This window comes from Plasmodium chabaudi (assembly GCF_900002335.3).
Source record: "Plasmodium chabaudi chabaudi strain AS genome assembly, chromosome: 7".
NCBI lineage: Eukaryota > Apicomplexa > Aconoidasida > Haemosporida > Plasmodiidae > Plasmodium > Plasmodium chabaudi.
The window spans coordinates 100,669-124,323 of NC_030107.2; the positions used below are offsets into that span (position 1 = coordinate 100,669).

Genomic DNA, 23,655 nt, shown 5'->3' on the forward strand with positions numbered 1-23,655 from the left:
GTATACTGTATTATATATACATATGTTTCGACTTTTTCTTTAAAATTTATATTTAAAAAAATATATATTATATACATGCAGCTTTATAATAGTAATTTTCAAATACTTAATATACATATTTCATCACACCTTTGATCTTACTACCTAAATATTTATCCATTTACATATCATTTTTTGTATATGTTTTTTTAAGTGGAATTTATATTAAAATGCCTAAAAAGTGCACAAATGGACAAGATTGTAGAAAATATAAATCATACGAAAATGGCGAAGATCATAACGCTTCAATTCTCCAGCCAATCTTATTAGTTGGTATGATAATTACGTTTTATGTTATATTTTTTAGAATGTTTAAAAGACGATTTATAGATAATAATGAGTTTGGAAGAAAAACTACCAATAAAAGTGAGTATAGTAGGCCTATTATTTCACTATGCTTAAATGATATCGTTTTGAAGATGATTGGTAACAATGCACACATACTTGAAAACGTTATAGAACCATTAATCAAATTATGTTCAATTTCAGAAGTCTTTGTAGTTGCACAAGTTTCAAATGATACACAAGAAACAAATATAATTAATCTCTTAAAAAAAACCGGGTTATTTGATAAGGGTTTAAAAGAACATCGTTTGATGTTTTGTTCAACTTCAAATGGAAGAGCATCAATGATACGCCAATTGCGTCCACTTACTCATGTGGATAATGACGAAATTGTAATAAAAACTCTAACAGGTAAAATTCCAAATCTTGTTCAGATATATGGAAATACAAATACCGGTGGTAATTCCAATGCATTCACATCTTTACAAGCGTTTACTCAAGTTATTTGTGCTGTTGCAACCGTAGAAGGCATAAATTAGTCTTAAATATTTGTATATATTATCCTTATAGATAATAACCCAAAACACTTGTACAACAATATATAACAAATTTAATTTATAATTATAAATACTATCTTGGCATATATATATGCATTTCATTTATATGAACTTAATATATTAAGGATGCTATCGTTATTGTTATTGTATATATATTTTTTTCGTATAGTTACATGAAAATATATAAAAGGTATAAATATATATGTATTTTTGTATATTTTTAATTTTTTTTCGCCTTCATTTTTTTTTAAAGTTTTATCTAATCATACATTATATGTTTCTGTATTTTTATGCATATATAGCAAAAATTATTAATTAAAATTAATACATAAGAAAAAAATAGAATAAAAATAATAAGACAAATTAGCATAGCTAAAAAAGTTTGCCATATGAAGAAGATTTTAAATTTATTTTTGTATTTGGTATCAAATTATATATTAAAGAAATCATATTACACCATTTTTTCATTTTTCGTTTTTCTATCGTTGACGTTGCTTATTCTATTAATAGTTCCTTTCTATTAATAACATTCATTTAAAGTAAAAAATATTTATGGTTTTCATATAACTAAACATAAGTTATTGAATGAAGTTAAAATAAAAAATTAATAGAATAAAAAATCATTATAGCAATCATGCTAAATATAAAACAACACAAATTAAACAGCTTATAGCTACACACAATCATATTATTAATAATATAGCATTTTATATTTAATTTAAAATTGCATAATATTTTATAATTCATTTAGAATGTGTATATATATTGCTTCGAATACGCATAAATATATATGTTTGTATACAATATGCTGTATAAACTTACGTATTCTTATATTTATTATTCTAAAATATATAATACGCCGTCATCTGTCTAATTGGGGAATATAGTGGGGTCAATTCCTATATTTGTTCGTTAGCTAAAAAGGGATTAAAGTAAAAAAATATATATACATATATTTTTCAATACACAGAATTTAATTGAATAAATTTTAAATATAAAAAGCTAACAAGTTATTAAATTATTTTTTGAAATATTATTACATATCATAGCTAACGTATAGACTTTATCATAATCTTCAACAATTTCGTCAAAAGCAACTTCCTTAAACCTATAAAAATAATAATACATGTTTTAAAATATACAGGATTAGCAACTCATATTATTATTAAAAATTTTGTTTGAAAGTTTTAAAAGAAATAAAAATAACATATATAATTTTTTATGGTTTGTTCTTACCAATTCTTTCCTATAATTTTGAAACATATGGCAAACAGGATGGACATTATTATTCCCGCCCCAGCAAAATAAACCGTTTCTATAAAAGAAAGTAACTTAAAAAAGATATTATAGCATTTTAATATGGAATTAGTTTGGTATATAATATACAACTTTTTATTTATGATTTTTACATACTTGAATGTTCCTCGTTATTAAAGCATTTATATGAAGGATCTGAAAATTCCCTCTTTGTACAATCATAATATTTATTTGAATTATAATCAAAATATTTTAAGCAATAATCTGATATTGAGCAGCATAATTGTTTCCTTTTATTATCCGAACAACTTCCAGATGATATTTTGTCTTTCATATAGTCACAATATTTTGATGAAATATCGTTAACGCACATATTTTCCTTTGACATGCTTATGATTTTATTCCGTGTGTTATTAATATTTCTTGATTTATACTCTGCTTCATCTAATTTTTTAGAACTATTATCATCAATATGGCGCGTTTCATGATTGGTATTCGAAATTTTTATTTCAGCAAGATTGCTGTCTTTTTTTCGCTCTTCTTCTGCTTTCTTAGCTTCTTCAACTTTTTTTCGTTCCTCTTCCGCTTTCTTTTCAGCTTCAACTTTTTTTCGTTCCTCTTCCGCTTTCTTTTCAGCTTCAACTCTTTTTCGTTCCTCTTCTGCTTTCTTTTCAGCTTCAACCCTTTTTCGTTCTTCTTCTGCTTTCTTAGCTTCTTCAACTTTTTTTCGTTCCTCTTCCGCTTTCTTTTCAGCTTCAACTTTTTTTCGTTCCTCTTCCGCTTTCTTTTCAGCTTCAACTTTTTTTCGTTCCTCTTCCGCTTTCTTTTCAGCTTCAACTTTTTTTCGTTCCTCTTCCGCTTTCTTTTCAGCTTCAACTCTTTTTCGTTCCTCTTCTGCTTTCTTTTCAGCTTCAACCCTTTTTCGTTCTTCTTCTGCTTTCTTAGCTTCTTCAGCTCTTTTTCTTTCCTCTTCTGCCTTCTTTACTGCTTCACCCCTTTTTCGTTCTTCTTCTGCTTTCTTAGCTTCTTCAACTTTTTTTCGTTCCTCTTCTGCTTTCTTTTCAGCTTCAACCCTTTTTCGTTCGTCCTCGGCTTTCTTTGCAGCTTCAACTCTTTTTCGTTCTTCCTCGGCCTTTTTAGCTTCTTCAACTCTTTTTCGTTCTTCTTCCGCTTTCTTTTCAGCTTCAACTCTCTTTCTTTCCTCTTCTGCTTTCTTTGCAGCTTCAACTCTTTTTCGTTCGTCCTCGGCTTTCTTTTCAGCTTCCACTCTCTTTCTTTCCTCTTCTGCCTTCTTTGCAGCTTCAACTCTTTTTCGTTCTTCTTCTGCTTTCTTTACCGCTTCGGCTCGTTTTCGTTCTTCCTCGACTTTCTTTGCAGCTTCGGCTTTTTTTCTTTCCTCTTCGGCTTTCTTAGCTTTTTCACGTCTTTTTTTTTCCTCTTCGGCTTTCTTAGCTTTTTCACGTCTTTTTCTTTCTTCCTCTGCCTTCTTTGCAGCTTCAACCCTTTTTTTTTCCTCTTCTGCTTTCTTTACCGCTTCGGCTCGTTTTCGCTCTTCCTCTGCTTTTTTTGCAGCTTCAACCCTTTTTCGCTCTTCCTCTGCTTTTTTTGCAGCTTCAACCCTTTTTCGCTCTTCCTCTGCTTTCTTTGCAGCTTCAACCCTTTTTCGTTCTTCTTCTGCTTTCTTTGCAGCTTCAACTCTTTTTCGTTCTTCCTCGGCCTTTTTAGCTTCTTCAACTTTTTTTCGTTCCTCTTCGGCCTTTTTCGCTTCTTCCACTTTTTTTCGTTCCTCTTCTGCTTTCTTAGCTTCTTCAACTCTTTTTCTTTCTTCCTCTGCTTTCTTTGCAGCTTCAGCTTTTTTTTCTCTCTCTTCAGTTTTTTTTTTTCTCTCTTCTATTTTTTTTTTCCTCACTTCTATTTTTTTTTTCCTCTCTTCTGCTTTTTTTTTTCTCTCTTCTGCTTTCTTTGCAGCTTCAGCTTTTTTTATTTCCTCTTCTGCTTTCTTTGCAGCTTCAACTCTTTTTCTTTCCTCTTCTGCTTTCTTTGCAGCTTCAACTCTTTTTCTTTCCTCTTCTGCTTTCTTTGCAGCTTCAATTCTTTTGTGGGTTTCTTCGGCTTTTTTAGCTTCCTCAACTATTTTTCGTTCTTCTTCGGCCTTCTTATCCTCAGAATTCTTTCTAGATTCTTTACGCTTCCTTATCATCTCAGCTATTCTTGCTTCTTCAAATTTTCTTATTATCTCATCATTCTTTGCAGCTTCTTCACGTTTCCTTATCAGTTCATTCATTCTCGATTCATCAGTATTTTTTGTAGAATCACTTTCCTTTTCCAATTCTTCTCCCTTCCTATTTTGTGTATGAGTGTTAGTTTTTAAGTTCCTAGAATTTTCAGGGAAATTCTCATGTCTTCTTACAGTAGTCGATTCAGAAATTTCAATAGGCTTATTATATTTTGTTCTATCATGTGAAGATACTTGATCATTATTTATCACTAATTCGTCAAGTTTTTCGAGATTAATATTTTGATCAAAATCAATACCATTTGTTGTGAGGGAAGTAAATGAGAAATGATTTACTTTATCAATAACACAATTAGGTTTTTCAGTTATATAATAGCATTTTCCTCTAGCATCATGCAAATTATCCGAATTAACAGGGTTGTCTGCAACCCAAACACCCCAATATTTTTTTTTTTTTATTTCGGGTGAAATCGTAGTAGACGTTATGAACATATATTCTAAACAAGGACCAAACCAAGGAACGTCAATGATATAATCTTTATTTATAAGACTTTTACATTTTCCGGTTGCTTCATCATATTTCCCAAAACTTTTAAATTTGAGAGGATATCTTGGTGGGCATTTCTCTTCATAGTCTGGCCTAATAAATGATGTAACATATGTCCAATCTTTTGCTATTGGCGTTTTTCTAACTTCCTGGCAATTAGGTTTATTTGTATCATTTTTATTCTTTCTACAATCGTCAGCTCTTTCTTGCTCATGCGTTCCTAATATTATACATTCATTTGTTTCATGATTAAAATATGCTGGCAAATTACGGAAACATTTATTACCATATGCATTTTCCAGGCATGGACCTAAACAATAACTATATAATGAGCAATCAAGTAAATTATTTATTAATGACGGATTAAACATTGGCAATGTTATGTTATTTTGATATGATTTAAACGAATTTTTGTTTTTTGAAAGATTAGATCCCAATCGCCCTCCTAAACCAGAAAGACCAAAATATGAAAGTTTTTTAGTTCTAAGATCAAAAATTTTCATCGGTATCGCTTCTTTAAGTATAGTACTTTTGCACATACCATAATTATAATCAATCTTTGTTTTATACAAATTTTCTTCATTCATAGAACTGGGACACACAGTTAAACCACCATTATGCATAGCTAACCCACTTTTATCATATGGAAGTTCAACATTATATTTCATATATTTGTTAAGGTATCCAGTATGTATTTCATTTAAAAAATTTAAATTCAAATATTCCTCTTTATCACTCATTTCAAGTGTTTTAACAACAATCGATTTACCATAATTAGGGCAACTTCCTTGTGCTCTTCCAGGAGAATAATGATTAGGACATATATCATCTTTGTTGGTAACTAATAATGATTGAATAGTATCAGCGGTTTTATGTGATATTATATCATATTTTAATTTATCGTTTCCATATTTACCATTTTGTTTCCAATCAATATATATATGATTTTTTTCAATATCAAACCTTTGCATATATTCGGCTTGAGGATTAGGTTTATTTTCTGGTTTTTTATAGTTATTATTACTATTTAAATCTATATACTGAGTTCTATATACATCTCCTCTTTTGTTATTTGCGCCAGTGCTAAATCTATTATTCTCTTCATAACTAATTGGACCATCTGTATTATGAAAAGGTGTGAAACCATTTTCAAAATGCATATTATATTTTTTTTTTAATTCGCTTTTATGATGTATTTGAAGATATGATATTGGAGTAATCGGATAATTATATAATCCATGTTTTGTCTTTTTCGATTCGTTGCGTTTATTAGTTTGGAGTTTACTATTTTCTTTTATTTCACTAATATCATTCCCATTTATTGCCATTCCTTTACTTATATCAAAATTTTTAAGCTCTTTATTATTATATTTTATATTTCTACTCAATTCAGAATTTTGATTTTTCCCTATTTTGGCATTTTCGATATTTGGATATTCAATATTTTGATCCTTATCAAAATAATTTGCTGTTAAATTAGTGAATGAGTAATGATTTTGTTTTTTTAAAACACATGTTGGTCTTTCTTTTAATAATGTGCAAACTCCCAAATCATTCATTGAACTTAGTTTATTTTGTTTATTTTCTAATGCCCAAACTCCCCATAAATAATTATTCCTTTTTTGGTTTGAGTCCTCATTCGCATAATTAAAATTAAACAATTTCTCAATACATTCATTAAAGCTAATCAAACTATTATCATGTGGTTTTGTAGGTGACTCACATTCTCCGGTATTATAATCAAAGTAACCGAATTCGCTATTATTTAGTGGATATCTCGGTGGGCATTTTGTTTCATAATCTGGACGCAAAAAAGAAGATGCATATGTCCAATCCTTTCCCTTTTCTTTTTTTATAGATGAAAAACATCTACCGTTATTTCTAGAATTGTCTGAGCTGCAATTTGTTGTTTTTTTTTCTTCATGAGTTCCTATTAGTATACATTCCTTTGTTTTATGATTAAAAGCCACAGGCAAATCACGAAAGCATTTGTTATCAAAATCTTTATCAAAACAGGGTCCGATACAATGAGAATACATCGAACAATCTTCCAAAGTTTCGACTAATTTAGGATATCGCATCTGTTTTGTTCTATAATTCTCAATTGGATTATAATTGTGTAAAGGATATTCAGTATTAGAACCTAATCGCCCCCCTAACCCATGTGATCCAAAATATGTATAGTTACTTATTAACGGGTATTTTTTAATTCTTGTAGATATGTTCTGTTGTTTGTTATAAAATTTATCAAAACACATATCATACTCTTTTTCATTTTTTATATCATTAGCATGATTTTTATCATAAGGGCAACTTGCAAACAAACCTTGGTACATAGCTAGCCCACTCATATTAATTGGGATTTCCAAATCAATCGACAATTTCTTATTTAATAAACCCAAATTAATTTCATTTAAGAAATCTTCATTATATTCATTTTGATCCAAATTCATCGAAAACGTTTTTCCGTAATTTGGGCAACTGCCTCTATATATCTCACCTTTTTCATTATTTGGACAAATCTGTGCATTTTCTAAAGTATTTAACTTAGAATTTATATTGTCTTCATCATCTAATAGAACGTAAATGTGTGAAAATAATATTGAAGGACAATTCAAGTGTAGAAAAAAAAATAAATTTAAATAATTTACATAAAAATGAAATGAAATTTGTTGATGCTAATTTCTTTTCTATCTTACAAATTTCAAATTTCAAATTTCCTTTTCCTAGTGATCCAGAGTTCGTCCATTTTATGTTTACATGGTTATTTAGGATATTAAATCTGTCCATAAAATCTTCTTGTGGGTTATCTATGGCCCGCATAGAAGGAATCCATAAGGATATAAAAATACAAAATACAAAAATGTCGTAATACATCTTTGCACTTTATAATAATTAAAAATATGTATATATGTATATAGTATATAACTACAAATAAATTCAATTGATCTTTTGAATTTATCAATTAAAAAATATGCATATAATATACAATGATGCTGAATAAATGGAACACACCTGCAAAAAAATTAAATTAAAAGCATCGGCATACCCCAAATAATACAAAAACAATTCATTTTAATAATGCATTTTACTAAACCCCCCTCAAAAAACACTTTCAAATATAGTTATTTAAAATTCGAAAATAAAAGGAGTAGTATTACAATATATTAAACTGAACAATAAATGATTGCTATCATGGATGTGTCTACATATTTGTACGAGTAAATACTATATATACATCTGTAATAAAGCAAAAATTAAAAAATTCCAGCATATTCTGAATATAGAAATATTCTTATACTAGCAACACATATTTAAATAATGCCTTAAAAGAAAAAAGACACGAAACATAAGTAAATATTAAATTTCGTATATGCTATAAACTGTAAAAACATTTTTTAAAATACAACATGAAGCAAATAATAACAAATTATCTATATAAAATATTTTGATCATTTAAAATATATAGCGATTCATCTTTAAAAATATTTTAAAAAAATAAATAATAATAAAATATATGCACACCATTTAAATATTAAGCTATTTCTATAAAAAATAATTACTATAATTGATCTATTTATGATGTCTTTTTTTGTGTAGTAAAACTGAAGGAAACTACTCATATAAACCCTTTCTAATAAGAATGCATGCATAATAATATTATATATTTTTTTTAACTTGTTCTATTTTTTTTTATATGGTTCTTAATTTAGATGTTTTACATTTTTATAAAAATAACTCGCATTCATTAATATGTTAAAAATAATATAATAATAAATAAATGGTAACATAAACAAGATTAAAAAAAAATATGGAATTTTATGCATGCTGCTCTTTTCATGTTATAATGAGAACATGATGAAAATTATGGGAAAGCAAATATATTATCATTATAATAAATATATCTACATGCATAAAATGTGTGATTCCATTTTTCATTTAAAGGTCTTGACTCTACACAATAAATAACACACAATTATTTTAGAATAATTTTTTTAAAAGTATATATACAAAATGCTCATGCAAACATTTTGATTGTTATATATTTTTTTTTGCGTTTTCGGGATTTATTTCATGGTGCGTTTCGAATAATTGAGGAGCATAACTCCTTCCTATAAAAAAATTAATAAAAAATATATATATATTAATTATGGTTTTACAAGTATTGGCTCATACACAACATAAAAATAATAGTTTAAACTTAATTTATAATTGGCATAATACACACACACACATATATATATATAGATCTTTAACCCCATCATAGTTTTAATTTTTCTCCATTTATCATCAGTTGTGTCATTTATTGCGCACATTTGTTGTAAGACTTTAACGGTTTTGTTTTTGTCTAGGTATTCTAATGGAACAATTTCAATACCTACAATTTCAGCATTATTATTGTTACTATTGTCATTACTTTTTTTATATATAAATATCCCATCAGAAATAAAAAATTGTTTTTTTTCCTTTTCATCAAACTCGACGGTAATTACTCCATTTCTTAATAACGTAACTAAAGGACTGTGGTTATTTGTTATAGTGAAATATCCTTCAATTCCTAAAAAATGGGAAAAAATGATAAATATGTTTTGTGCAAATTATTTTTTGGCTATTCTCATTTTTTAATAAGATTTTCACTTAGAACTTTTCACATGTTTATTAACTAACCGGGGACTGAAGCCCTCTTGATGACTTGGTTTCTAAATATAGATTCGCTTGACGAAGATATAGTTAAATACAAATTGCTATTTTTTGCAGTACTAAAAAAAAGTTTTTGGGCCCTGTTCAACATTTTCTGTATTTTTACGTTTCGTTAAATGTGCTATTATTTCGTACTTCAGTTTAATCTTAAATATACATATTTTCCTTACTGTTCTATAGTTTTCTTTTTATATATTTTTATTTCGTTGGCTTTTTCTTAATGTGTTTACTTATATTTTTAATTCGAACTTTGATTTTATTTCTGTTATATATTTGCTTTTCCTTTACTTGTTCCGTATTTATGTTAATCGCATTTTAACAAAGAAAAAATTGTCATACATAAGTGCATCCCTTTAGTGAATTCAGAACATAATACTTTTAATATTTTTGCTATTTTGAAAAAATAGGAAGGTTATAAAAGAAATAAAAAATAAAAAAGATACATGTTAATTTTATAATATTTTTCGAAAAAGGAATAACAATAACAATTTGTTAAAAATTCTTCATGCACATTTTATTTTTTATTTTGACTACTGTATAAATATTCCGCTACATTTATGAAATAATATTGATCATATTAAGAGGAAAATAACGTTGTTTAATCGCATAACACTCGTATTACAATTTTATTTTAATTAAAATTATTTTTTGCATTCAAATTCCACAGTATATTTTACATTAAGTTAATAATCAAAACCTTTGACTATGTTGCTGTACTTTTTTCACCAGCCAGCATTATAGATAATATACATATTTATTTTGATATTTGTATAATAAAAGAAAAAACAAAAAATACACTTGTCATATAAATATATACTATTAAAAAAGTTTTTTTTTATTTTATATAGTCGTAATATATGCATTTTAAACAACGAAAGACTCAATATACTGTACCAAAACAAGCTAATATTTTCGCCGCAATACAAATATATATATATAATAATTATATGTTTTGTAAAGAAAATTACACAAAAATGAAAATACGGAAAAAATTAATATTTTATAAATGTAAAATTCACCCTCTAAACATATGCAATATATATAACGACTTATATTCAAGTTTTATAGTATCCACAAATTAATATTCGTAATTAGAAATAAGTTATAATTTGAACTTATAAGACCTTTCTTTCTCTATCCTTTTCATATTTACAACAATCTGTGTGAATATATACACTTTCGTTTCATGCGAACGAATTGTGTATATAGTTCTCTCTCATAGTGCCAATTAAACTTGTTACTATTTTTTTTAATCTTATTAAAAATTATTACAACACTGCTATATTTTATAATATAAATATTATTGCGCAAGTTTTTTTCAATGTAAAGATGCCTTTAGTTGTGGCTCTTCAATATATTAATAAGGAATATTTCACAGAGAATTACACAAAAAATATAAACACCAAATAAAAACGCATATATGTGTGTGCGCCAACAATGTATTTTCAATCTTATAATAATTGGAAACAATATAAAAAATATAAATTAATACAAACACCAGCACGACAAGAGTAATAATAAAACATCCTTAACCATATATATTTCGAAATGGCAAAAAGAAAAACAATTGGTAAAGTTGTACAACAAAAGTTTGATAAAGGAAGCACAATTAGAGGAAACAATCATAATGGAATAGACAAAGCAGGAAAAAAGGAAAATCAAAATTCAACAAACAATTCAGGAGAACACAGAAAAGATAAAAATTCAAATAAAGGGAATCATGGAATAAATCATAATAATGCCCCTAAAGCATGCTCTATTGAAGAAGAAAATAAAAACGAATATTTTATCTTTGAGAAGTTAACAGTTAATGAAAATATTAAAAATAGTATGCATCACTATACATGGTTTTATTATTTTGAAAATATTAAGCTAATGTTAGATTATTTTCAAAATTATATTTTGAATTACTCTTATTACTTACTCAATAGTACTACTATAATTAACAATATACATAAGTATAATAAACGTAATGTACTACTAACAAATCAATCATGCTCAAATAATGTAAACAATACCAATGGAAACGAATTCAAATTAAATTTTAACAATAGCTTGTTTAAATATATAGAAAAAATAACAGTAAATAAAAATGAGTTCATTGCGGACAATAAATTAGATCAAAGAGAAAAAAATGTTATTAATTTTATAAAAAAACAAAATATTAAAAGTATGATGTATATTAACGATATTTTTGATTCACGTTATTTTTCAATTCTATTTTTAATTTATCCCAACAATGAAAATGATATGTTCCATAATACGAACGGCACAAATTCTTCAGTAGACCAATTTACAAATCAAGCTAATCAACAATCCTATATTAATGAATTGGGTGTGGAAAAAGGATATGATATTATCCTTTTAAGATATTCTCTTGAAATTATGTATTTTTATAAAAACTCGAATAGACATAATCATTCTGATAACCAAACATTTTCATTCAATAAAACTTATAATAATTTACAAGAACCAGAATATACTCAAATCAAAAATAAAAACAAATCTAAAAATAACTTTAATTATACCCAAAATCAAACACAAAAAAAAAGTAATATTAAAAAAAAATTCATAATAGACAAAAGTAAATATCATACAGTCATTAATTGGAGGACTTATCTAAATGATTATAATTCATTAAAAGAATATGTGGTTTTAGATGCACTAAATATTTGTTCAGGAATGGATGGATACATAGATGATAAAAATTTTAATTTCGATACTTTGCGAAATGATCAATATTCTTATCTAATTCAATATAAAACAGAATTATCTATTTTCAAACTAATATATGCCGTTACGTCCTTATTACAGAAGAAGATAATACCAATAGTAATTAAAAAAATAATTAATAAACATAAGAAAATAATGTGAAATATCACACTATACATGTGCATAAATGCCTAATAAATAAGCATGCTTATATATAATACTTCTTAAACCGCTTTGCTAGATACACTTAATAATAAGTATATCTGTACGCACAAGCCTATATTTATAAAAATATTCCACTAATTTTGCATTTATTGAATATGCATATCTAGTATAATACATGTTATAAATCTCAAATTTTTAATTTGTTTTTCTCTTCAGATATATATTCCCCACTGGTGGTACTATGACATACCGTTTTGTGAAGATAACATTACGGAAGAAGTAGAATTTCAATTATACATTTTCAATGTAATATAGACATTAAAATAATTAAAAACCTCTATACTTATACCCATTTGGAAATTCGTATAGAATTCCATATAGGTGTAAAATTTTTAAAAGAAACACATTTTGTTTGTATTATGAAATTTCCACATTTTTTACCTTTTTTGTATTTTATTCAGGAATTAAAAAAGGATGGGCTACTAAAAATTGGTGATAAAAAGGTTAATTTAATGATGCTAACAATGGATGAAAAAGGTAATTACATATATATTGAACCTGGAAAAAAAAATATAATATTACACATTTCCAAATTTAATATTTCTTTAAAAGAAAACTATCACCCTATTTGCTATACATAAAAGTTATATAATTATCTTTTCATTATAACTTTATTTTATCTTTAGATGTCGATATTCTTATTGGCCTAGCTATGCAAAATAATGCGATATTATGTACGAATAATAACGATATTATAAAATATTACCTTAATGTAAGTTCAAAAACGCCAATTCAAATTTGATACTATGTAATGCACACCAATATAAATATATATGTATATTTACATTTATATACACACTTTCATGTCCATTATTTATATAGGTTAATGAAAATGCCAAAGTTTCCAAGTTCATTTCAAAAGGAACCTTTTTTGTACTAACAAATTTTCTTTAAACAATTTTTTAAGAGAAGAATTTACCTCATTTATTTTATATTTTAAAATAAAAATCGTTTTAAAATTATGCGTATTCCTGTTTTTGTGTTTCAATTCCCTTGTAAAAAATTATAAATCAATTTTTTTTTGTTTACACTAGCATTTTTTAATTCCATATTCTATATCTATGTTATATTGTATTCTTAATTTTTAAATAGTTTTTTTTGTGAAAATATACTTATTTGCAAATAATATCATATTTCATAAATTATTTTTTTGTTTTAATTCTTAAAAATTCATTTTATATTTTGCATATTAGCTTCCACTTTTTTTTTTTTACAACTTTTAATATTTTTTTTACAAAATTTATCTATAATTTGTACTGTAAATAATTGTAATGCTACATTTGGATATACCTTTACATAATTTTTTCCATAGATTATTATTATTTTCACAATTAAAACTTTCGTAAACAATTTAAACATAAAAATATTAACACCTTACAAAGAAAAAAACATACAAGCCTTCTTAAAGTATACATATATATAAATATAATAAAATATTCATAAAGAATATGCGCAATCTACACTTATATGCTGCTCCATCAAGCTTTCTATATTCTCCTTTAGTGAGTATTTAATATTAAAAATATTTTAAGAGTATTTTAAATGAGAAAAATTTAGTACGAATAAAATATTCCCACCAAAAATAAATTCAAAATGGATAATCAGAATGGCACATACAGTCTAAGATATAATAAAAATATATACCTCATAAAGTTGTTATATGAATTAATTATATGTGAAAAGAACAAAGATAATTATTTTCCAGATTTTGAAGATGATAAATTTTATAATTATATAGATCATATTTTGAAGCTATTATTTAATTATATATTTGATGTAAACAGCGACTATTACACACATGATGGGGATAATACTATTGACATAAATATATCCTCAAGTTCATCCGAAGCATCGAGTGATATCTTTTTATATTCTGAAGAGAAAGAAAAAGAGCTATCAGACTTTTTCAACTTTAATACAAACAATATAAATCAAAAAGAAGCTTATCATAATGAAAATGACATGAAACATGAACTCGATAATTTTGAAGACGCAAAAAATCATATAAATATAATTAGTAAAGAAAATACAATTAATGATAATATAAATACTGGCATCAAATGGGATCCAAATTTAAGCATACTTGAAACATTTAATCTTAAAAATTATAGTGGCGAAAATGTAACTAAAGAAAATGAACAAAATCAACATATTAAATCAGCTTTCTCAGAAAATAATGATGATCTATCTGATGTACTTTTCAATTATCATTTAAATTGTGATAGAAACACTAAATCTATAAAGGATACAAAAAAAACTCAAAAAGAAATTCTGAGTATATATTACAAGTCCTTTTCTACAACAGTTATTGATATGCTTTTAAACAATAATAAAATTGAAATATCAGACATAATATTATTCTTTATTTTTGATCATGTTAAAAATATTGAAGATATAAGCTCTTTTTTTTCAAAGGGTTATTACACATTTGATAAGATACACTCCTACATTCAACATTGTAAATGTGGGAATAATGTACATTTAAAAAAGGATAAGAGCAAATTTCCTTCCATCGATAATCATTTAAAGTTTGATCATATCAATGAAAAGAAAGATAATGATATAAATCCTCATAATTCTGATATTTGTAATGCACAAACAATAAAAATGGACGAAAATTCGCATACTCTTGAGAGTCAACCCCAAAATAAACCATTATTTCATACTAAAAATTTAGAAGAGAAATCAACAGTCATTACCACTGAAATGAGTGATCGAAAACCATTTGTCAATACTAACCATACAAAAGATTTATGTGATAAAAAATCTCTTAATTGTATACCCCTTATAATATGTGAAAATGAAAAAATAAACGCAGAAGTATTGATAAATGATATGCTAAACAAATCTGAAATGGATATAGATGCTAAAAATAGTGATATTTTAAAATTAAAAAACATTAAGATAAACGAAAATTCATTCACGATTGAAAATTATGAATTTCAATTAAATAAATCTTCTGTTTTGCTCAATAAATTTATTTTTATATTAAATATACAATTAGAAAAAGAAAGGCATTTCAAAATTTGTACTGATATATATTTTTTAAAAAATTTAAGCTTAAGTTTTTTGGAAGCATCCAAGCCATGGATTTTTTATTGGTGCATACATACTATTTATATTTTATATAACGATTTTGAAATCGAACAAAAGCTATGTAAAGACACATTTAGTACCATAAAAAAAAATGTTTTTTATTATTTAAATAAAATTAAAAATAAAAATGATGGTTTTGGTGGAGGACTAAATCAGTATACACATATAACAACTACTTATGCTGCAATATGTGTCTTTATATATTTGAATGATGATGAAAACGATTTTTTAGGTTTTATTGATAAAAAAAAATTGCATTCTTATATTCTTCAGTTGAAATGCAAAGATGGATCTTTCAGATTACACAAAGACGGAGAAATAGATATGAGGGGAACATACTGCGCTATATCAGTATGCTCTATGTGCCATATATTAACTAAAAGTATTAAAAAAAATGTTGCAAAATATATTTTATCATGCCAAAATTATGAAGGAGGATTTACAAGTGAAAAATTTCAAGAAAGTCATGGTGGATATACATATTGCGCTTTAGCTACTTTATGCATATTAGGAAAAATTAAAAAGGTAAATTTAAATAAATTAATGTTATGGTTAATTAATAGACAAGGGAATTTAGAAGGCGCATTTACAGGAAGAACAAATAAGCTAGTTGACGCATGCTATTCATTTTGGATAGGATCTATCTTCTTTATAATAAATGAGATATATATACTAAAAAAATTATTCAAGCAAAATGAAAGCAAACAACAATCGATTAATAAAAATGTTAAGACTATTGATAATGCTAATTATGCCAAATCAGACGAATTTAAATCTTTTGAAATTGATGATTTGAAGGAAAACGCAAATACATTATTCAATATGAATTATCTAAAGCTATATCTCCTTCTCTGCTCTCAAAGTAATAAGGGAGGAATGAAAGATAAACCAAAGGAAAAAGTTGATTATTATCACACATGCTATGCTTTAAGTGGGTTAGCGCTAGTAGAAAATTATTTATTAACACATAAGCATTATTTTGAAGACAAATACAACGTCGAAAATATAAATAAGTTAAACAAAATACACATTTTATACAATATAACTGCTCAAAAGGTTTATAAAAGTTATAACTACTTTTCCCCCGATTTTCCACTAAATGAAAATAAGATTAATCATAAAGTTGGAAAAGGAGCATATTTCTATTTGAAAAATCTTGTTTGTTAATATTTACATTCGCAAATTTAAAATACTATATATGTATGCATATTTGTGACAATATTCCACATATACACTACATTATTTATGTTAAATTTTTTTACGCAAAAAAAATTAGTGTGTTGTATGTAATCATATGACATTTTCATTTTTTCCACGTTTTAACATTTATCATTATAAGTTTGTATCCTGTGTAATACATGATAAATTATATTTTTACATACCATTCCGATAAATAAGCTTTAATAATTTTTATAATCAACAATTAACATTTCAATTATTATTTTCAGTAAATAGGGAATTACGAAAAATTTTATTTCTTATTAATTTCAACCTGTTTTATTTAATAATTAAATTCGTTGAAAATTTATAACTTCGGGGTACGTACAAAAATTATAGGCAGTTATATGCATTTATGTAAAATATACAAAAATCTTAAAGGTTAATTAAAAAAATATATATAAAATAAAATTCATATATATCACATAAAAATTTCCGTTTTTTTTTTAATACATATTTTCTTTATAATAAAGCTTAATTAAAATTTATTGACATTCACTAGCTATGCATAGTACATATTTCTCCAGTGTGATTATTAATATAATTTGGTAAAAATATGCAAACTGTGTATATGTAAAATTATAATTTGAATGAATATTTTTTAGGATGAATTACCCTTTAAAATATAAAATATGTAAATAGAAAAATTATATTCGTCGTAACATTAAAAGTAATTAAAATAATAGTAAATAAAGTATTACACTTTTATTTTTTTTATTTTTAAATCGAATCGCGTAATGGAAAGGGAACAAAGAAGCCAATTTTTCTCCAAATGCTTCAATGCATTTAAAAAAAATTTGTTACCAAACTTTCACATAGCAAGGTATGTTTCCCATTAACAACTAAGAAATATAAGGAAAATACATTAACTATTTACATTTATACTATATAAATAAACCTGCGCATAGAATAATTTACCATACTTAGTGTTATGAGTGCATATAAGTGTGTATTACTTTCTAGCTCGTTTTTTAATTATATACTAAATGTTGTTTACAGTGGAGCAATTTCATTTTATTTCACCAAAGTAAATATACATATATATATGTGTGCATATATTTTATTTCATAGATGTGATGCCCCCAAAATGTGGAGAACTTCAATGGGAGGTACCGACCCTGCAACACCCCAAGCTGAATCCTGTATTAACTTTCACAACCATACTGTAACATATATGGTTTTTATTATGTTTACTGTTCTTTTATCATTAAAAAGATAAGAGATCCAGCTATATATATGCAAAGACAAAAACATAATTAATCAGTTACGAGGAAAGAAAGCCATAAAACGGACACATATAATGTATTTAAAATAGATTAAATGCATATTTTATAGTTTTAATAAAGCATATATATCACTATGCTTTGGAAGTTTCATTTTATATTTATGGAATTAATGTGCAGATTATATATTTTTTCGTCCCGCGTTTTTTCTTTCTTCCTTTATTTTTTTTTTTTGTGACAAAATGTATATATTCAAAAGTCTGTATAACATTATGGACATTTAAAGTCAAAAAAATGTTCGCATAAAAAACAATATATTACTATTGATATCAAAAAAATATATAATAATGTATATAATATTCAAAATGAATGCAAATATTAAATATAGGTTAAGAAATATGTATGGTGACATGCTAAAAATATTATATAACATTTAAAATAAAATGAATTTGGTAATCTTATTTTTAATAGTGCTGCGATATGTCTTTTTATCAAAATATAAAAAAGATACACAATAGCAATATAATGCATAAATCGAATAACAAATCATTATACGTCCAAGCATATATAAATAAAGCGGTGGATTTTATTTTTTTTCAAAAATAATAAAATAACATAACTTTCGTTAAATGCAAGCTTTATTCATATATATTATTCACAAACTTATCTACATCGTTTTCTTTCCCATTATATATATCATCTTTTGTATAAATCACAGTTGCTTGCTCATCATAATCAATAATTACCGGTTTGTAAAAAGTCAAGAGTTTATATTTCGCATTTTTATATACTATAACTTTATCTTTTAAATTTTTAGAATAAAAATTAACATTTAAGTCATAATTGTTAGTAATATCAGATATATCTTTTTCATATTCTTCTCGGCTTTTTTCGAAATCTTTTTTATGTTTATTTTCATCTTTTTTTGCATCTTTCTTTTTTTTTCTTTTTATATAGCTTTTTGAGGTTTTTCTCATTGCATTTCCCCCATCTTTGTTCTTATTATTTTGATCTGTTTCATTTTCATCTTGTACACTTGTACAAGATTCATTAGGCTTGTTTAATTTGTCTCTTTCGGTGCAAGAGTTATCTAATATGTTGCAAAAACCTTTATCCCGATTATTGCCATTAGAACAATTTGCTCGATTTTGTATTTCTTCATTTTTGAGCGATATTCCTTTATTTTTATCGGAAAACTTATTGTGTTCATCACCAAATGAATTACTATTCTCTTTTACTACACCATTTTTTGTTTTATCAATTTTATTTTCCACATTTAATGAAAATTTGTTTTTGTGAAAATCAATATTATCCAGTAATAAAATCGTTTCATCATCCAAATATATATTATTATTCACACTAGTTTTATTATTGTTTTTATTTTTTGATTTTTTATCATAATTCGAATTATTACAATCTGATGAATCTAAAAATGAATTGTCAGAATCTGCATTTTCAATTAAACGTAAAATATATCCATAAAAGGTATAAGATGGTCTTGAAACTAGAATTGTTTTTTTGCCAATAAAATGTTCATTGTAGTTTAATAAATTGGTATATGTTTTACTAATTATTAAATCTTTTTTTTTAAGATGTATTTCATCATTTAATAAAACTATATTTGTATACCAACTATCACACGTACCATATTTGGTGCCAAAATGTTCCCCTTTTCTAATTTCCACATCTATTGTAATTAAAAATCCACAGAATGATTCATTTTTATCTACCTCAAATATTTTACTTCTTCTTTGTATCATTTGGCTAATTAAATTTTCTTCTAAATGTATATATTCTAATTTTCCAAAACTATCATCATTATCTTTATCATTCAAGGTTAAATTAAACCACTCTAACAGAATTGATTGTAACAATTTATTTTGGGGACTAATAATTGTTCTTTCTGGGTGTTCTATACTCTTATATACTATATTATCATAATAAGGAAATTTTACAGGACAATAATACGTTGTAACACTATATGGAATACTTTTGATATTCATATTATAAAATTCTTCGGATTTATATAAATTATCATCATCTGCAAAATCTTTATAGCTTATTTTTTTTTCGTCTTTTATCAAATCCATTTTTATAGAAGTAGAATTTCCTTCCTCTTCTACATTATCTCTTTTTTCAATTTTGCAGAATCCATTATTTATAGACACACTATTATTGTCACTATATGCATCATCTATGTTATTTTCCTTTTTGCCATTATCGTTATGCTCATCATTATTATTGTTATTACCATTTCGCTTTTCCCATTCGATCAAATACTCTTGATACTTTCTGTAGGAAAATATTTTTTTATGTAAATCCAAATATATATCCGCAACTCCTTCTTGAGAAGCAAAATCTCCTATAACTTCACTTATTATTAAATCATAATTAAAATTTTTACAGCTATGTTCATCCAAATTATTTTTAAAGAGGCTTTGAAAAAAGTTTTTTTTTTTTACTCTTTTATTATGAGATTCTTCTCTATATGCATAAGCCTTAGAATAACAATTTATAACTCTTATATAATCTTCTAAATTATAACCTTCTATTAACTTTTTGGCAATTTCAGAGGCATCTTTATTCACTTCTAAAGCATCTACATGCTTAGCTCCATTTAAAATGGCATTAATAGATAATAAAGATAAAGGCCCCGTACCAACTTCAATAATATTTTTATTATAAACATAACAATCTTTATTATTTTCGAAAAAAATATAAGGGTTCTTTGTTTCACTATCATTATTTTCATATTTATGCAAATATTCTTCCCCTTTGATATTTAAATTATTTGTATTATTCATGGGGGTTATTATGTCTTTTTTATTTAAACTATGGGAATTACATGAAACTAAATCATTATTTTTTTTTTCATTCTCAATAATATTTCCATTAGGATCATTTGGTCTATTATATCCAGTCCATCTCATTGCAGCTCTGTAATAATGTAATCTATTAAAGTCGTTTAACATAGTTAAATGATTATGTAAATTAAACTGATTACATATAGATAACGTATTTGGTTTTCTCCCATATTTATATTCTGTTTTTGTAGCTATTTTATTTTTAATAAATAAATTAATTTTTTGTTGTAAAGTTAATTCGTCTCCCCATCTATTAGTTCTTTTTTTGTTTTCACCATCTATTATTTTGTATGATATATCATTTTCCAAATTTTTTAAAAGTCTTACGTATTTTTTCTTCGTATTCGTAGTGGTTTTTTCTTTTATGTCCTTTCCTTTGTTATCATTATTCTCTTCATCTTTCTCATAAAAATTGTCACCACCATATGTGTCACATATACCTTTTTCATTTTCCTCATCAAGGGGTTTTCTCGAATTGTTACTATTCATCGAATTAGAGCATGTTTTTTTCGTCTTCAATTTTGTTTCAGGATATTTTTCATATGATTCATTATCACATTTATTATCTTTAGTATTTTCGAAATCCAAATTTCTTTTTCTATTTTGTCTTTTATATTCATTTTCTTCAGTAGTTGTTTCTTTCATATCATAATCTTCTTGTTCGCTATATATTCCATCATTAGTTTCCCTTTCACACATATCGCTATCCTTAGAAGAATTTTCTTTATTTAATTTTGTTCCATTCCCTTTATCATTTAAATCTGAAGTGCTATTTATATATTCTCCATCCGTTTTTATTGTATTATCCTTCAAACATTCGTTTACATTTTTATTATTTATGTCTGCGCATTCCATTTCTTTAGTATTATTATATATACTATTAATTCCTTTATAATTTGTTTCAATTATATCTACTATTTTGTGTAATGCAGTTTTATTCACTTTTTTTTTCACAAAATCTTTTTTCTATGATCTAATTCATATAATATCCAACTCTCCCAATTTATTTCTCATATCAACATTACACAATACATTTATTTTTATTATCGATGCGATCTGTAATATATTTATAAGTGCTACTTCTTTTTTTCCACTGTCAATTTAAATAAAATGATATTTCGGCTATATTCATCGATCAGTTACATATAGTTACAGTTGTAAATATCTCTATGCATACTTTGTAACATAAAATATCATTAAAATTTTTTAGAATATACAATCATGAATATATTTATTTATTTTAAGTTTTATTTTTGTATCGATTATCATAATATGTTCTTATGAAATTATTATAATACACATTTGGTGTAATATATATATTTATTTGGTTTAATCACACACAAAAAATTATAATATATAACCGTATATAAAACTTGCATCCATATTTTTCTCGTTTTTATGGTTGCATATTGTGTAAACTCATTCATTATTTTTGAGTAAAAGCCTTTTTTGACTACATAAAAAATAGAGGTTGCGTTTAAGCACAGTTAAATATATCGTTCATGTAGTATTACATGGATTATATGCGCACGTATATATATAATGCATATTTGTTCAAAAATATTTATGCTTTGAACACTAATAAAAATGTGAGTATCTGTATTTTATGTAACAATACGTGTCGTCCTTAAAATTTCGAAACAAGCAATGGAAATTTCTTTCATAGTTTTCATTTATGTGTCATTTTACATAATTGGACTAATATTTTGTGTAAATTGCATTTTTATTAAAACACAAAAAAATAATCAAAAACATAAGAGTAATATAAAAAATAAGAATCAATTAATAAAATCCTTCCATTATACATATTATACATTAATAATAAATTTTATTATTACAAGCAAATATTTTTTTATAAAATGTAACCATAAAATCGAATGTTTCCTGTTTTCTATCATACTCTATCTTATTTTTTTATTTCGTGCCTTAAAATATCCAGTTTAAACCTTTATATGTATTTAACTATGTGTGTATATATATATTTTTTTTTTACAAGGTATAATTTTAAGCATACTTCGAAAAGCCATATACATATTATTATATAATTTTTTTACTTTGTTATTATCTTTTACATTTTAATTTATTAATGTAATTCTTGTAAATATTTTTAATACTTTTTTGTTATAACATATTTCTAAAATTTGTTAGTGGTATAATTGAACTTTGTTCGTTTAAAGAAATAAAAAGCCCCAAAGGAAATCTTTAGTTTGCATATTAAAACGCATAATTTTTGCTACTATGAATTTTATTGTTACAATTATTTAATTTGCCAGGAATTACATAAAGGAATAAAAAAATTAGATTGAAATTTTCATCTATTATGAGTTATGTAAAGACAGCAGAAGTTTATTATGTATTATTCTTTCTGCATCCTAGTTTATATACATTTTAAAATAGACAAAAATTCGCTATTTTAAAACATCCCACAAAAAAAATTATAAAAAATATAAGTAACTAAGCATAAAAATTTCGAAATACCAAAAAAGGGGAAAAAAAGTTAATAATGAAACTAAAAATGATAATGCCACATTATATAAATGCATACTGCACAAAAACAAGTTAATAAAAAGAATAAATACAAACAAATTAGAATAAAAATTTGAATTATAATAAAATATACCATAGAACGAACAAAATACAGAATCTCATATAAAGATTCATTATAAAAATATTGCACAGGCTTCTGTGAAGCTGA

At 25.1% G+C, this 23,655-nt stretch overlaps 7 protein-coding genes across 7 annotated transcripts; 4 read left to right on the forward strand and 3 right to left on the reverse strand.

Moving 5' to 3' along the window:
• Positions 1-209: 209 nt before the first annotated feature.
• Positions 210-863, forward strand: PCHAS_0702400 (peroxisome assembly protein 22, putative; the record flags this gene model as incomplete). The annotated part of the gene is made up of 1 exon (XM_733304.2): positions 210-863. The coding sequence occupies one exon, from the start codon at positions 210-212 to the stop codon at positions 861-863; it is 654 nt and encodes a 217-aa protein (XP_738397.2).
• Positions 864-1,780: 917 nt separating this feature from the next.
• On the reverse strand, positions 1,781-7,798 carry PCHAS_0702500 (membrane associated erythrocyte binding-like protein, putative; the record flags this gene model as incomplete). Its single annotated transcript, XM_016797584.1, has 5 exons — positions 1,781-1,797; positions 1,922-1,989; positions 2,118-2,196; positions 2,295-7,493; positions 7,621-7,798. The coding sequence occupies 5 exons, from the start codon at positions 7,796-7,798 to the stop codon at positions 1,781-1,783; spliced, it is 5,541 nt and encodes a 1,846-aa protein (XP_016653521.1).
• A 1,195-nt stretch (positions 7,799-8,993) lies between these two features.
• Positions 8,994-9,713, reverse strand: PCHAS_0702600 (ATP synthase subunit delta, mitochondrial, putative; the record flags this gene model as incomplete). The annotated part of the gene is made up of 3 exons (XM_016797585.1): positions 8,994-9,033; positions 9,179-9,479; positions 9,590-9,713. 3 exons carry the CDS (start codon positions 9,711-9,713, stop codon positions 8,994-8,996), a joined length of 465 nt encoding a protein of 154 aa, XP_016653522.1.
• Positions 9,714-11,170: 1,457 nt separating this feature from the next.
• Positions 11,171-13,453, forward strand: PCHAS_0702700 (conserved Plasmodium protein, unknown function; the record flags this gene model as incomplete). Its single annotated transcript, XM_016797586.1, has 5 exons — positions 11,171-12,454; positions 12,716-12,805; positions 12,961-13,036; positions 13,186-13,271; positions 13,382-13,453. The coding sequence occupies 5 exons, from the start codon at positions 11,171-11,173 to the stop codon at positions 13,451-13,453; spliced, it is 1,608 nt and encodes a 535-aa protein (XP_016653523.1).
• Positions 13,454-14,152: 699 nt separating this feature from the next.
• On the forward strand, positions 14,153-16,822 carry PCHAS_0702800 (protein farnesyltransferase subunit beta, putative; the record flags this gene model as incomplete). Its single annotated transcript, XM_016797587.1, has 1 exon — positions 14,153-16,822. The coding sequence occupies one exon, from the start codon at positions 14,153-14,155 to the stop codon at positions 16,820-16,822; it is 2,670 nt and encodes an 889-aa protein (XP_016653524.1).
• Positions 16,823-17,610: 788 nt separating this feature from the next.
• PCHAS_0702900 (conserved Plasmodium protein, unknown function) lies at positions 17,611-18,092 on the forward strand (the record flags this gene model as incomplete). The annotated part of the gene is made up of 2 exons (XM_016797588.1): positions 17,611-17,696; positions 17,945-18,092. 2 exons carry the CDS (start codon positions 17,611-17,613, stop codon positions 18,090-18,092), a joined length of 234 nt encoding a protein of 77 aa, XP_016653525.1.
• Positions 18,093-18,734: 642 nt separating this feature from the next.
• On the reverse strand, positions 18,735-21,815 carry PCHAS_0703000 (conserved Plasmodium protein, unknown function; the record flags this gene model as incomplete). Its single annotated transcript, XM_016797589.1, has 1 exon — positions 18,735-21,815. One exon carries the CDS (start codon positions 21,813-21,815, stop codon positions 18,735-18,737), a length of 3,081 nt encoding a protein of 1,026 aa, XP_016653526.1.
• Between the last annotated feature and the right edge of the window lie 1,840 nt (positions 21,816-23,655).